Consider the following 15,150-nt stretch of genomic DNA (forward strand, 5'->3'; position numbering starts at 1 on the left):
AACCAACCAACCAACCAACCAACCAACCAACCAACCAACCAACCAACCAACCAGCCAGCCAGCCAGCCAGCCAGCCAGCCAGCCAGCCAGCCAGCCAGCCAGCCAGCCAGCCAGCCAGCCAGCCAGCTAGCCAGCCAGCCAGCCAGCCAGCCAGCCAGCCAGCCAGCCAGCCAGCCAGCCAGCCAGCCAGCCAGCCAGCCAGCCAGCCAGCCAACCAACCAATCAATCAATCAATCAATTATCGACCGACCGACCGACCAACCAATTAATCAACCAATCAATCAAACAGCCAACCAACTAACCAGACAAATAGCTTAGCACAGGCAGATACAACCATAAAATAGGAGGAATGAATCTTGAGAACCGCTGGAGGACTGGCAAGTTGAATAGCTGGCGTCAACAACCGACCAGAATTTGTGGAATAAACATGCAGAGTGTAATCAGTGCATATAGCTGCTGTCAGGGATCTTAATTAGTAAAATTAAATTTATTTAAGTTAAATATAACGAAAAGCAATTGCATCAATCAATTTAGAATAAAATTAATCAACCAGTCAAACTACCAAGCAATCAATCAACCAACCAACCTGCCAGCCAGCCAACCAACCAACCAACCAGTCAACCAACCAACCAACCAACCAATCAATCAATCAACTTATCAATCAACCAACCAGCCAACCAGTTAAACTACCAGGCAATCAATACCCACTGATTAGCGGAAACTGTGTAAATAGACGAAGACAGTACATTCTCCCACACCAACTTTCCAGATTCTAAACATTTGATGGAATTAATTGACGACGACGATGACGAGTTCGTGCACTCGATGATAGAGTTTGAAGTGACGCTACTTCTCCTGCTAACCTGCGAGAATAAATTTCTACATCATCATCATTTTAGTCATTATATTTAGCAAAATCCTCATCAATAGATCAATAATATTAGCAATAAATAATTAAAAAAAATATGATTGAAATAAAAAAGCTAACCGCAAATGAATACGTATCAGTTTGCTGTCTTGTCATTGGCTTAAAAGGAAAGCTAACTTGAAGATGATTGGATGGCACAAGTGTAGGCGGAGCTACCTGTATTTTAAAAAACAATGTTAAAGTTGATGATTACTAGAGTGATACTTTTATATAATTTCAATCAAACAAAAATAAAATTGACATGATAAAACACAATTTAAACCAGCATACATTAAAATAAACAGCATCAAACGACGCGACCAACACAAGCAAGAAACAATGTAAACAACCTCAAATAACAAACCTTCAACACAGCTGGTTGTTGTGGCGGTTTAATCGATTGTTGTTGATGTTGCTGAAGTTGTTGATGCTGTTGTTGTTGTAGTAGAGATGTGCTGACAAAAGATCGAGAACCGACTTCCACGAGTCGATCCTTTTTCGGTCTACCACGGCCATCTTTTTTTTTCTCTGACATCACCGACATGAACGGCGCGTCAAATGACGTTGTCGCAGCGGACGAAGCTGCCGTCGTCGCGACTGACGTTTTATTCTGTTGCTATTGTTTTAAAAAAATGTTGACCGATGATGATGATGATGTTGGAATGATATTTCGAGGGTTTAACAAACAACAAGGTTGCAAAAGTATTTTAAAAGATGACAAAAAATATGACAAAACTGAAAAAACAGCTGCTTACATTGAAGTTATCAGTGCCAGGACAGTTGTTGTTAACATTATTGTTGTTGTTGTTGTCACTATTGCTGCTGCTATTGTTGTTGCTGTCATGTTGCACTTTTATCTCTTTAGACTCTTGTTGTTGTCGTTGTTGTTGATGTTGCTGGTTGTGTTGATAACTTGAATTCAATGCAGAAACAACACCAGTAGCTACATTGTTTTTCAAAGGCTTCTGCTGCTGAGACTGTTGTAACCCATTGTTATCAACATTCATTTGTTGCTGTTCCGTACGACCCAAGATCTCAACATCGGCCTCATCAACTTTTTCAACCACGATCGTGCTGGTTTCTGTGGTCGAAGAGAAGCTGGGTCCTGCTGGGATTTGTTGCTGATTCGTGCTACTGGAATACGGAGCTGGTACATCCCTGTTTAGAAAAAATCAAATTGGTATTACTAAAGAAGGAATGAATAGATAAATTAGATAGATGAATGACTGTGTTGGAGAATTACTAGAATAAATGACTAAATTAATCAATAAGTTATATAAATTAAAATGAATGAATGAATGAATGAATGAATGAATGAAAAAATTGAGCAACTAACCCAAAGTCGGGCTGTGGAGCGAGGAAGATGGGTGTGATCTTTCTCCTTCCGTCCTTCGTCCTCGTTTCCAGCTGTCTCTGGCTGGATGTCTGTTTGTGGTAATCATCATCATCGTTATCATCATCATCATCACCATCATCATCATCATCGTTATCATCAGCAGCAGCAGCAACATCACAACCGTCATCATCCAAATCGTTATAAGCGCTATCGTTATTGTCACCAACACATCATAAAAATATAAAATGTCAATCAGACAGTCAGCCTGTCAGTCAGTCGGTCGGTTGGTAGGTTGGTCGGTCACTCAATCAGTCAACAGCCATTCAGACAATCAATCAAGCGGACAAAGAAACAATCAATCAATCAAACAGTCAACATCCACTCAACCAACCTTAGAATGTTGACTGCTGTCAGAGAAGCTGTTAGAATTGGATCTCCTGGATAGGTGCAACGCGCTAGGCTGTACTGTCATCGTTGGCGTTGTACTTGTATTAACGGTACTAACATCACCGTTAGCAGTACTATCAGCTGCAGTAACTGTGGTGGCTGTGGTAGTAGCAGAGGTAGTAGTAGTAGCAGGAGTAGCAACAACAGGAGTGCTTTTAGAAACATCTCTGCATGGAGTTAATATGGAAGTGTAAACGGTGCTGGATTTGGTAAGTTCAGTCTTGGCATTGTGTGCAGCAGTAGTAGAGTTAGTAGAAGGAAAATTAGTAGTTGATGTTGTTGTTTTTGATGATTTAGTTAATTTGCTGATGCTTTCAATGGCGTCAAATATTTCAGCTGATTCCATTATTACGCTGTTGTTGTTATTGTTGATTTCATTAAAGTTGTTGTTGTGGGTGATTGCGGTGTTCAGGGCAGTTCTACCATATAGTCTCTTGTGTAGGTTTATCTGGAGATTCAGGTTTTAATGTTGTGTGTTGTTGTTGTCGTTAAATTGAATGGAAACCAAGTTTTTCAAATGTTTTTTTTGTAAAAAATTAACTCCACAAAACGTTTCACAGTATTATTACACAGAAAATTTATAAAATTTAAAAACTTTCAATAAATATTTTGAAACAAACAAAAAATTAAATAAAATTTTTTTTTAAAATCAACTTTTTAAAGTCAAAATTATGAAAGTTGAAAAACAAATACATTACATTCATGCACCTAAAGCATACAAATAACATACTGTTAATTTACAAGTCGTTGAGAATTGCATACAACGCCCCAATTAAATAAATTAAAAACGAGCTAGCCAATAGCACAGCTCGACCTACTTTTTCCTGATTGGACACTGGATTGCCCAGTTCTGTGGAGTTGAAGCCAAAATATGCAATTGTCCCATCCCAACTGCAACACATCATCTCCATACCATCGCTGCTCCTGATTAACATGCCGACGATAATAATAATAATAATAATAATTATTATTATTATTAATAAAAAACAGACTGACCAGGACATGTCGAGTATTGCACTGGTGAACAAATCATGCATCACGATCACTGGCCTCTTCAGATGGGTCGCCTGGTTTATATCATAAAGAAAGATTTCACCTCATTGGAATCATATTTTACCTCTTAAAATTTCAAATAAGATGGAAAAATAAGATGGAAAGAACATCTAAAAGGGTCTGAATAAGTATAAATGAAAATATTAAAAGGCACGATGCTCCTATGCTAAGGTACTAAATTTATTCCTTTGTCATTCAGTTACGTCCTTAGTAATTTTCTTCCTCCTCTGTAACAGAGTTTGTCAAATAAAAAAAAACCTGAACTGACGAAATTAGTTCGTATCATTAAAGCACCACTCACCCATATGGACACGGATCTATCTTTGCTACCAACTGCGCAGACAACATGATGCTGTGATGGAGTCTGGATGGATGGATTGGATGGAGTTAGTTAATTGGATAATTAATTAGTTTATTATTTTTTTCTTTAAAATTTCAAAATAAAGTATAATAAATTGAATAATGATAATGTGAATAATAGTTAAAATAATTATTGCTTTTATATTAAAATTCCACCAACCTTTTCGCCTTCTTTTGAATTTCTGACCATGACACAAGGACTAAATCTCTGATGAAGATGATGAATTATTTATCAACATCTTCATCATCATAATCGTTGTCATCACCATCATCATCACTATCATAACAGTATGTAATCACAACTATCAACATAATCATCATCATCATCGTCCTCCTTCTCATCATCGAACCAAAAAACTCCAAAAAACTGACTACGCAGGTGATAGCCTTGCGATGTCCAACAAAATCTCGGTTGGTCTTCCAGCCGGCCCTTTCAACGATTTGGGCGGTGGGCCCCGAGTTGTTCATGGCGTGCGCTGTCACCAAGTACTCACCATCCGGGGACCAGTCGAGTCGTAACATGTGCGTCGTTCCACCACACTTCCGGTTGGGTTTGATTGAGAAGATTGAAACAAATTTTGAATGATTAATTTTTTTCATCATTCATTCCTTCATTCTATCAAGTAATCAGACGGTAGAAAAATCCGATTGAACACATTCAAAATAATTTACTCATTCATTCACTTATTCCTTCGATCCATCTCACCCACCCATTTACAACTTAGAAGAACCTCCCTATCAAACTAACCTCACTAAAGGGCTTAGTGATACAAGTTTCCTCCTTCCAATCGTAAGTCCTCCAGACTCTGATCGACTTGTCGTCTGATTGACTGGCCAGGTAGGTGCCGATGGGATCCCACGTCAGTCCCTTGACCATGCCAGAGTGACCCTTCAGCGTTGCAACTATCTCTGTTGGAAAACAATTTCAAAATTTCGTCTTACGTATTTCTAAGAGGGATCGACAATGAATGCAAGTAAGCAGGTAAACACCCATGAATCCATGCACCACACACGCAATGCACATGTGGTTGAAAGTGTGTTGCTCATAGAAATGCAAACATGCAACTGAATTAGTAATAATTACCATATAAAATACTAAGAATAACAATGAAATGATAAGATCAATAATGAAATGGTAAGAATAATAACGAAATGATAAGAACAATAAAGAAATGATAAGAAAAATAATGAAATGATAAGAATAAAAATGAAATGCTAAGAATAATAATAACCTGGAAATTTGAGGGCATTCCATATGATGATGTTGTTGTCGACACTGCACGATGCCAACCACAAGTTATGCGGAGACCAGGCTAGCCCGAGGACATCTAGGGTGAAAAAATTTTCGTTTTATAATTTAATACAAGATTTTTAAAAATTATTCTTACTTTTTATTTATGATTTTCGATATTTTTCATTACAATCATGTCATCATCATCATCATCAGTGACATCTTCATCATCAGCATTCTTATCATCACCACCATAATCATCATTATCACTAGCATCATCATCACTAGCATCATCACAATCATCCTCATCATCGTCATAACCTCCTGAGTGACCACTTAATGTCACGCAGATCCTCCAAGATTCGTAGTTCAGCATTTTACCATTGCATCCAAAACTAGATGTTTGACCACCGTATCTGTTTGTTTGTTTGTATATATGTGTGTATAGGTTTGTGCATATACATATGTGTGTATGTTTGTGTATGCATCTGTGTGCGTGTTTGCGTGTATGTTTGTATGTATGTTTGATTTTGCGTGTGTTTGTGAAATTTTGTATGTTTTTATGTGTGTGTGTGTGTTTATTACATAGTAAGTTGACAAATGAATGAATGAATGAATGAATTGATGAATAAATGAATGAATAATTGAACAAAGAAATGGTTGAAATAATGAATTGATGGGAAAAAGTATCAATGGATGAATAAAAAACGAAAGAATTAATAAATGGTTGATTAAGAAAAACTAACAGTTGATTGATTGAGAGGAAAAATATAGGAAGGAATAAATGAATGATTGATTGAATGAAGTAGCAACCTGCTTGTCTGCCATATCATCACAAACTTGTCATCCCCCCCAGACGCAAGGTACTTTCCATCATTTGACCATCTCACACAATTCACACATGCTTCAGTAAATAAAGGTGAATAAACAATAATTAAATGAAATAATTAATAAATTAAATATATAAATAATTAATTTAAATAAATTATGGAATGGAAAATTACAAAAATTTTAGTGGCTTTCCATACCAATCTTTAAAAGTTGAATAAAAAATATCCAACCAAGGTGGTTGTCCATCTGACAGAGAATTTTTGGGACCTTTTGATCGTCCTCCATGTCGGCATCTCTAACTGGTTCCATGTTCCAGATAATCACCTTACCTGCCCCTGAACTGTCACCTAATTTCATTTTCAAACGTTTATTAGTCAAATTCAAATGTCATCTATTTCTGTTTTGTAGGTAAAAATTTAAAAATACTGAGTAAATGAATGAAAGAGTTTCAACATTGTCTGCATAGAAAATATGTTACTAATATTGAAAATATGTTACTAATATACGCACGATGATGTTTTGCTGTTTCTAATTTAACTCCTAGTATACAAAGAACATTTAACGATTAATAAATCTAGTTAATATAAAAATTTAAAAAGAAATGATAAAATAACCAATGATAACTTTTGAAATGATTCAATATAAACAGATTATCATTAATTAATGAAATTGGTGATTAGTCGACAAATTAGTGAAAAGTACCTTGTCCTCCCGTTGCAAACCTGGACCCATCCGGATGAATGTCTATTGAAAAGATTGGCTTTTCTATAAAAAAACAAAAATTATATAAATATAAAAACGATAACATCAAGACAAGAATAATTGCACATATAGTTATAAATAAATATAAAAATAAATATGAGAATATTAAAATTACATTAAAATTTAATAAATAGAATAGCTGGTAAGCCATCGGTGGGTTGATTGAAATTATTATTCAACAGAAAACTAATTTCAGCAGTTGATTAATATTTAACAAAATTATTATTAATATTAACATTTAACATTCAATATTCAAACATCATTGATCCAGGGTGATTTGCAAATGAAATACCAAAGGTGGGGCAGGTAAATGTAAAATTGTAAAAAACCCAACTGAAACTTAATTAATTAATGAAGGAGAAAAAAGTTAAAAACATAGTGCATTGACATAAATTTAATTAAATGAAAAATTAAAATTATTAATAAACTAAACTAAAACAACTCTAGCTTAAAAATTAAAAAATAAACTATCTAAGAAAACTAAAAAGTATTAAACATCAAAGATCAAACAAACTAACCATCATGAGAGACCCAGGCAGGTTTCAAGAGTTTCATTTCAAAAAGAATACGATGAACCAAACTTAAGAAATGAACTTCAGATTAACCAAAATCAGCGATCAATCGTTCATTAATTCTGTGATTCTTAATTTTAAAAAAATAATTTGAACAATTTTTACAACTGTTTTTAAATAATTGTGTACAAAGAACTTTTTTCAGTCGGTGCCTGAGACTAAAAGTTAATTTAAATATTAACTTTTTATACTTTTGAATCTTTGGTTATTAGCATAGAAGATGATGGATAATATATCCATGGTTGTTGGTGCACGTATAATTCAATTATATTGATCTATATAGAAAGTGAACTAATTTATTTTAATCAAAAAATAGAATTTATTTAAATAATCAACTTTTTACCTAATAAAAGTTTAATATATTGTTGGTACATAAACTGTACTCAAATATATAAGTGAGTTTACTTAACTTACAGCGTTTAAAAGTGCCTGTCGAAAATTTAGTATAATTTATTTGACAGAGGTTCTGGATTTGTTTTGTCTGCAATATCCACCTCAACCTTTCAAGCACTTTAATCAATTAACCAATCAGTCAAACAATCACGACCATTGCTTGGCATCTTTTCATGCATTCAGCTCAATTCTCACAATCAATCCTCCCGATCAACCTTCTCAATTCTCTATCGGTCGATCTTTTCAATCAATCTATCTTCTCAATCAATTCTTCCAATCAATCCTACTAATCAATAAAATGATTCTTTGGTGTGCGTCAAGGGTAAGTTCGCAACATGGGAGGGAGCACTTATTAATTTAAGATGTCATTAACAACGTAATAATTTATTTAAATCATCTAATACGATTAATTAATTATTTTAAAATAAAATAAATAACTAAAATTCACCAAATCTAGCAGCAGTTGAACGAATCATTACCCGAGCTTACGATTATTCCGGTCGAAACAATTAAAAAATCTACCGCAATTAAGTTAGGCGCTTTATAAATAATTAATAACCAACACGTCTGCGTCGTACATACGTCACATTTAGACATTTGTAATTACTTTCTAGAATGAACAATCAAATCTTTATAAATATCTTATTTGCTATCCTCATTAATAAAATAGTAACTGTAGTAATAGGAGTAGTATTAGTAGTAGTAGTAGTAGTAGTATTAGTAGTAGTAGTAGTAGTAGTAGTATTAGTAGTAGTAGTAGTAATAGTGGTAGTAGCAGTATCAGAAGCAGCAGCTGTAGTAGTAGTACAATTAGTACTAAGACTAGTAGTGGTAGTAGCAGCAGCGGTAGCAATTGCAGTAATATTTATATTAGTAGTGGTGGATGTAGTAATCGCCGTTGAATAGTTATTTGTTTTGCTAAATAGTAATTAGTAAAAGTAATATTTACTGCGGTAGTAGAAGTAGTAGCGGCAGTGGCAGCAACAATGGCAACAACCACAGCCTAGTATTAATTAGTGGTAAGTAAAAAAAACTCTGACGACGTTTGTATCAGCTGTGGTGGTGTCACCTGGTAATATATAATTCATTACTCACTTAATTATCGTCATCGTTATAATTTTGATTATTAATATTTGATTATTATTATTATTATTATTATTATTATTAGTAGTAGTAGTAGTAGTAGTAGTAGTAGTAGTAGTAGTAGTAGTAGTACTGGTAGTAGTAGTGGTAGAAGTTGCAGTGATTGGAGTAAATTTAATGATCACATATTTTTTTTAAGTACGACAGAATTTTTATTTTTTTTTATTTTGGGATTTCACACACACTCACACACACAAACACACACACACACACACTTGAACATCAGGTTAGCACATAAAATCACTTACACACGCGCGCTTATACACAAAAGTTGTTAACATGCAACTGCAAACATTGCAAGCACTAGTAAAACCAAAAAATACAAACAAACACATAACACACGCATACATAAGCACACAAAATTGCATGTATTCATACAACTACATACAAAACACACGTATACACATACAAATACTAGCATAAACATACACACACGCACGCACACAAATGCACAAGAACACATACATGCGAATACAAACACCGTAAATCACATACCAACAATAAATTACTCAATCTTTTACCGCTCAATTAAATCAATCAAGCTGTCGTCTAAACAAATAAATTTAGCGATAATTACATAACAAAAGTAAAAACGGACCAGCAATAATAACTTTATGAATAATAATAATAATAATATAGCAATAATAACCTAATTAGTACTCCATCATACGATTATTATTACGATTATTTTGAATATTAATGACCATATTTAATCGAAGCACGCGACTTGGCGTGTGTGGAGTAAACTTATAAGATGCTTCGATAATATCGGGTGATGCCATATGTCAGCCTTTGACCCACTCTCTCCCTCTCTCCACCCCTCTAGGTTTCGCGCTATCTCTCTCCATTTTCACCTCTTTTTGTCGTCGTCTTTCCAACATTTTTTTACCCAACTTTTGATTTATTTTTTATTATTTGTTTTACTCTGTTTTTTATATTTTTTCTTCATTTTATTTTCTCCTTTATTCTCTCTCTTTTTTTTCTCTCTCTCTTTTTTTTCTCTCTCTCTCTCACCCTCCTTCTTCCTCTCTTTGTCATTTTTTTTAGCTTCAATGTTAGTATTTTAAAATCATTTTTTAAGATGTTTACTTTTTCTTCCATCCATTAGCAGCTCTCCAACAAAATGTCAAACGAACATCAATCCCCTTCGTTTGCTTTGTAAATGCCTGAAAAGATCCCAATTTATTTTATATCCAGCAAACTTTTACGCATATTTCTCAAACAATTTTCTGCAATTTGTCCTCGACAAGAGTCTTTGTGTGTGTGTGTGTGGATGTTGTTGGTGTGTAAGTGCGTCTGTGTGCATGATGTGTGTGCGTGTGTGTGCACATTTAAAATGTCTACTCTGTGATTTATTATTGAGATTTGACGGTGATGATGACGACGATGAGACTTTGATGACGGTAATGATGATGATAACGACGACGATGATGATGACGATGGTAATAGTGATAGTTGTGATGAGGATAACGATGATGATGATGATTAGAAGAATACGATGATGATGATGATGATGATGAGGATGAGGATGTAGTAGTACTGATGGCAAGAATGATGTTAGAATTGCAGTGATAGTAACGTAACTGTTGATATGATGATAACACCAAAATGGTTCGATTGAAATATTATAAAAATAAATAATATTAGTGGTTGTAATAGTTATTATTATTAATATTACTATTTTTATTATAACTATAAATCATATTATTCATAATTAAATTCGTTTCTTTATTATTATATATGACCTACTGACCGTCACTTTTATGCCTTTGCGTGTCATACCGATGATGATAATGATGATTGTGATGATGATGATGGCGACGACGATGATGATGACGATGAGAATGTTGGTGGTGATGATTGTTGGTTGGAGTTGTTTTAATGATGACGATGAAGATGACGTGATTGTTATTTACTAGAAAAAGCATAAAATATTTTTATATACGGTTGTATATGTGTATCTGTATGTATATGAGTATGAAAAAAATTAGAGAAAGAAAGAAAGAGAAAGAGAAAAAGTATGTATGTGTGTGTGCGTGTGTGTGTGTGTGTGCGTGCGTGTGTGTGTGTGTGTGTGCGTGTAATTGCGACTGTGCACAGTATTGGTGATGATGTAAAATGATTGGAAAAAAATGCTCCGTGAAATGAATTCACTTTCACACGCTTGTCAGGCTGTCTTGTAGTAAGCAATAATGCATATGTGTACACATCAACAACGTTATCAATAACAACAATCTAACTATTATCATCATCAACAACAACAACACAACAACAGTAATAATAATAGCAACAGCAATAACAATATCTGAGTTATCAACTACTGCAACATAATCAGCCAAAAATATCCCCAACATTATATGTACCCGAAACGAACGCATAAAATGTAGGGTTTTTGCTGTTTATGTATACAACTAAAAAGTTATACAAAAAACATACACAAATTGTACACTCATGTTCACACACGTGCACAAAAATCCCAATGACACCTCGCAACATAACTTGTTGCAACATGCCTGCCTGCTCTAATCACTTCAACTTCCCAGACTTCCTAGCACGTGTTGACTGCCACACACACACACACACACACACACACACACACACACACACACACAAAATTAATTTTTGGCAAATATTTAGTTGTAACAGTTTTTGTAGAAAATATGTGCAAAAGTGAATTACAAGAATGCAAACAAACATGCAAACACACTTATACGCACGAACGATACAAAACACAGAATACAAAACAAAAAACACATTTCGACAAACAAGGGGTTTCTTTCATTCACAGACCACATAAACTAAACTATCAGTTTTAATTAAGTGCCAAGTAGGATTGTTGGAGTAGGTTTGTTTGTAATGATTTGCACGTGCGTACGTACACGCGCATACGCACACACACAAACACACACACGCGCATATATATTTTTACATACAAACACATACACATAAGCAAACATATACATGCATACAAATACACATGCATACACTCATGATGATGAGCCGGAGGAAGAAAATGAATGAGAAGATGATGATAACGATGATCGTCTTGAGGATGATGATAATGATGAGCAGGTTTGCTGACTGAATGATGGAGTTGAGATGGTTTGCTGCAGTTGTTTGGTTGCTGAAACTGAATGACTGACTGACATCCTCTCGTGGGAATTTTATCCCATGATGATGATGATGATGATGATGATGATGATGATGATGATGATGATGATGACGAAGATGATGATGCTGAAGCTGACAATGATTGTGACGATGATAATGATGGCGAAGAGGACGAAGAAGAAGACAAAGAGGATTGTTAATATTAATATCAGTAGACTACAACTATAATAACATTTGAGCTGATTTTATCATAACAGAAAGTTTGGAAGTATAAGTAAATTTATGTAAAAAAAGTCTGTAAAAGTTAAAGTAGTAACAACAGTAGTAATAGTAACGATGGTAGTGGCAGTTGTAGTAACAGCAGCAACTGAGCAGTCGCAGTAGTGTGGTTTGTGGTTGTTGTAGCCATGGTTGTAGTTGTAGCTATAGTTATAGTTCAAGTCTAGTCATTTTTCATCATATTAGCCTCATTCAAAGCCTTGTTAAATTTGACCACATACATCGCGCGCACGCACACACACATTCAGATTTTGCACTGACACAAAAACACATCCACACAAAAACACTCACACACACACGCATGTACACACACATGTACACACGCACACATCAACACACACGCACGCACGCAAATAAATACACAAAAAACACACATATATAAAAATGTTTGTACAGTTTCTTCCTCTGAAGCTAAAAAATAGCTTCAGGCCTTAAGATGTAAAAATGTAAAAACGTTGAACACGTAATGGATTAACAAGAACACCCGCTGGCATGTACATACATACCTTTTCAAGAAACAACTTGGAAAAAATTTTAAATTAATAAAAAATTAACTAAAAATATAACAAAAGTTATTAAAAAATTAAAAAAATATAAAAAAGGGTTATGGAAAAATGTGGAAAACCTACAAAAAAAAGAAGAAAAAGAACCTAGACCCGCTCTTACGTGATGTCTTGCGGTCATTGCAAGATGATATATAATACCAATTAAATCTATTATATGTGTGTGTGTATGTGTGTGTTTGTATGTGTTTGTGCGTGCGTGTGTGTGTCAGCTTGTGTGTGTATGTGTGTATTTATGTGTGTGTAATCTGTAATGTACGTTTAACTTCAACATCAAGTTTGCAAATATTATTTTAAAATATTTCGTAGGTTTGAAAATGATTCTTTCCACTAATTTATCACTTTAAAAAATCCAGTTTCCAAATGTATATATACTTTTAAACATATTTTAATCTTTTCAAATGCTTAATTTCTTTTTATTCTTACACATACAACCACACATACAACCAGACATACAACTACACATACAACCAGGCATACCAGGCATACTACCACACATACAACCACACATACAACCAAACATACAACCACACATACAACCACACATACAACTGCACGTACAACCACACGCACTGACCAATACAAATGCAATCACAAGATAAAAATAAAAAAATACAAACACAGACACATAAAATACAAACACATAAAATACAAACGCAATAAAATACAAACAATGCCACTAGCATCTAAGCACCATCCAATAGGAGATCGCCAATGAATCACGTGATGGCCAATGTAAGGTCATCTTTAAGGGTTACAAAGATAGTTCACATTTTTTCACAATTTTTGTTGTTATTGTTTTTCTTTCCTCTTGTTGTTGTTGTTGTTGTTGCATTGTTGCATTAATACCTGTGTTTCTGATGTTGTTGTTGCTTGCTAAGATTACATTTAAAAAATTTTCAATAAAATGTAATAATAGAAATAGTTGCCATCATGAAATACGAAAAAAAAACAGCTATAACCTGGAATCCTACAAATCGAGAATAAATTACAAAAAATATGTACCATCGAAAGAACGAAAGAATAAACAAATAAATGGATGAATGAAACATCTTAAGCTTCGGCACTTGATCACATTCTTAAGTAGATTAATAACCAATCAATTTGTCCATCCATCAAACCACCATCTCTCACTCCTTTATTTGTTCGTTCTTTCAATCATTTGATAATCAACATTTTTTCGTTTGTTTATTCATTCATTTATTTATTTCATTATAACATTTAAAAATTTATTCACTTGAAAGTTATAAAATATTTTTTCTTGATTCTTGAATGATTCATTCCATCATTCATTCGTTTATTCATTTATTTTCACTCTTTCATTCACTCATTTGATAAGCACATAATTTTTCATTCTTTCATTTATTCGCTCCGTTCATCTTTTAATTTTATAGCACGAATCCACCGACCACACTTTTTAACGCGTGTAACACAAGTAGTTTCTCTATTATTAAAAAAATGTTTTGTATGCGCTATTGTATTGAATTGTTTGTTTGTATATGTATGTATGTATGTATGTGTGTGTGTGTGTGGTGTGTGTGTGTGTGTGTGTGTGTGTGTATGTACGTATGTTGTGAATGCAAATTTATGTATTGGTATGTTTTTTATTTACTCCTGGATGTTTCTGGATCTTTTGATCCGTTGTTTGAATGCAATTTAATACAAACTGTATCTTCATTGATGTTATCATAGTTGTCATCCTCCTCATCATCCTCATCATCGTCGTCGTCATCATCGTCATCATCGTCATCATCATCATTCTCAACAGCGCATTCACCATCATCATCATTTTTTTCATTCTCACCATAATTGTCATCTCCATCATCATCTTCTTCATCATCATCATCACATCATCATCATGTTACATACAACTAAATCTACATGTCAATTATTGACAGCGTCAATAAATTCCTCCACTACCTACATTCGCATAAGTATTTGACCTCAATGAATATTAACCCACAAAAAAAATGCAACCCAACTAAAATAACTAGGCCAGTGACCCAAATAAATATCAAGATCATTGACCCGACACAAAAAAAACTTAAAGAGGTCAGTGCACTTTGTTGACCTCTTAACCTTGACCCGACATCTTCTGCATGTCCATGCCATTTCTATCCGCAATCTGCAATTAGCATCTGCTGTTATAATTTAATAATAAT

At 34.1% G+C, this 15,150-nt stretch overlaps 1 protein-coding gene across 1 annotated transcript; it reads right to left on the bottom strand.

Annotated features, from left to right (window-relative positions):
* Window positions 1–3,427: 3,427 nt before the first annotated feature.
* HELRODRAFT_64173 (hypothetical protein) lies at window positions 3,428–7,482 on the bottom strand (the record flags this gene model as incomplete). The annotated part of the gene is made up of 12 exons (XM_009017754.1): window positions 3,428–3,614; window positions 3,687–3,757; window positions 4,045–4,107; window positions 4,264–4,311; window positions 4,476–4,643; window positions 4,852–5,012; window positions 5,336–5,431; window positions 5,656–5,750; window positions 6,148–6,238; window positions 6,396–6,512; window positions 6,868–6,930; window positions 7,446–7,482. 12 exons carry the CDS (start codon window positions 7,480–7,482, stop codon window positions 3,428–3,430), a joined length of 1,197 nt encoding a protein of 398 aa, XP_009016002.1.
* Between the last annotated feature and the right edge of the window lie 7,668 nt (window positions 7,483–15,150).

Source organism: Helobdella robusta (assembly GCF_000326865.2).
Source record: "Helobdella robusta unplaced genomic scaffold HELROscaffold_2, whole genome shotgun sequence".
Taxonomy (NCBI): domain Eukaryota; kingdom Metazoa; phylum Annelida; class Clitellata; order Rhynchobdellida; family Glossiphoniidae; genus Helobdella; species Helobdella robusta.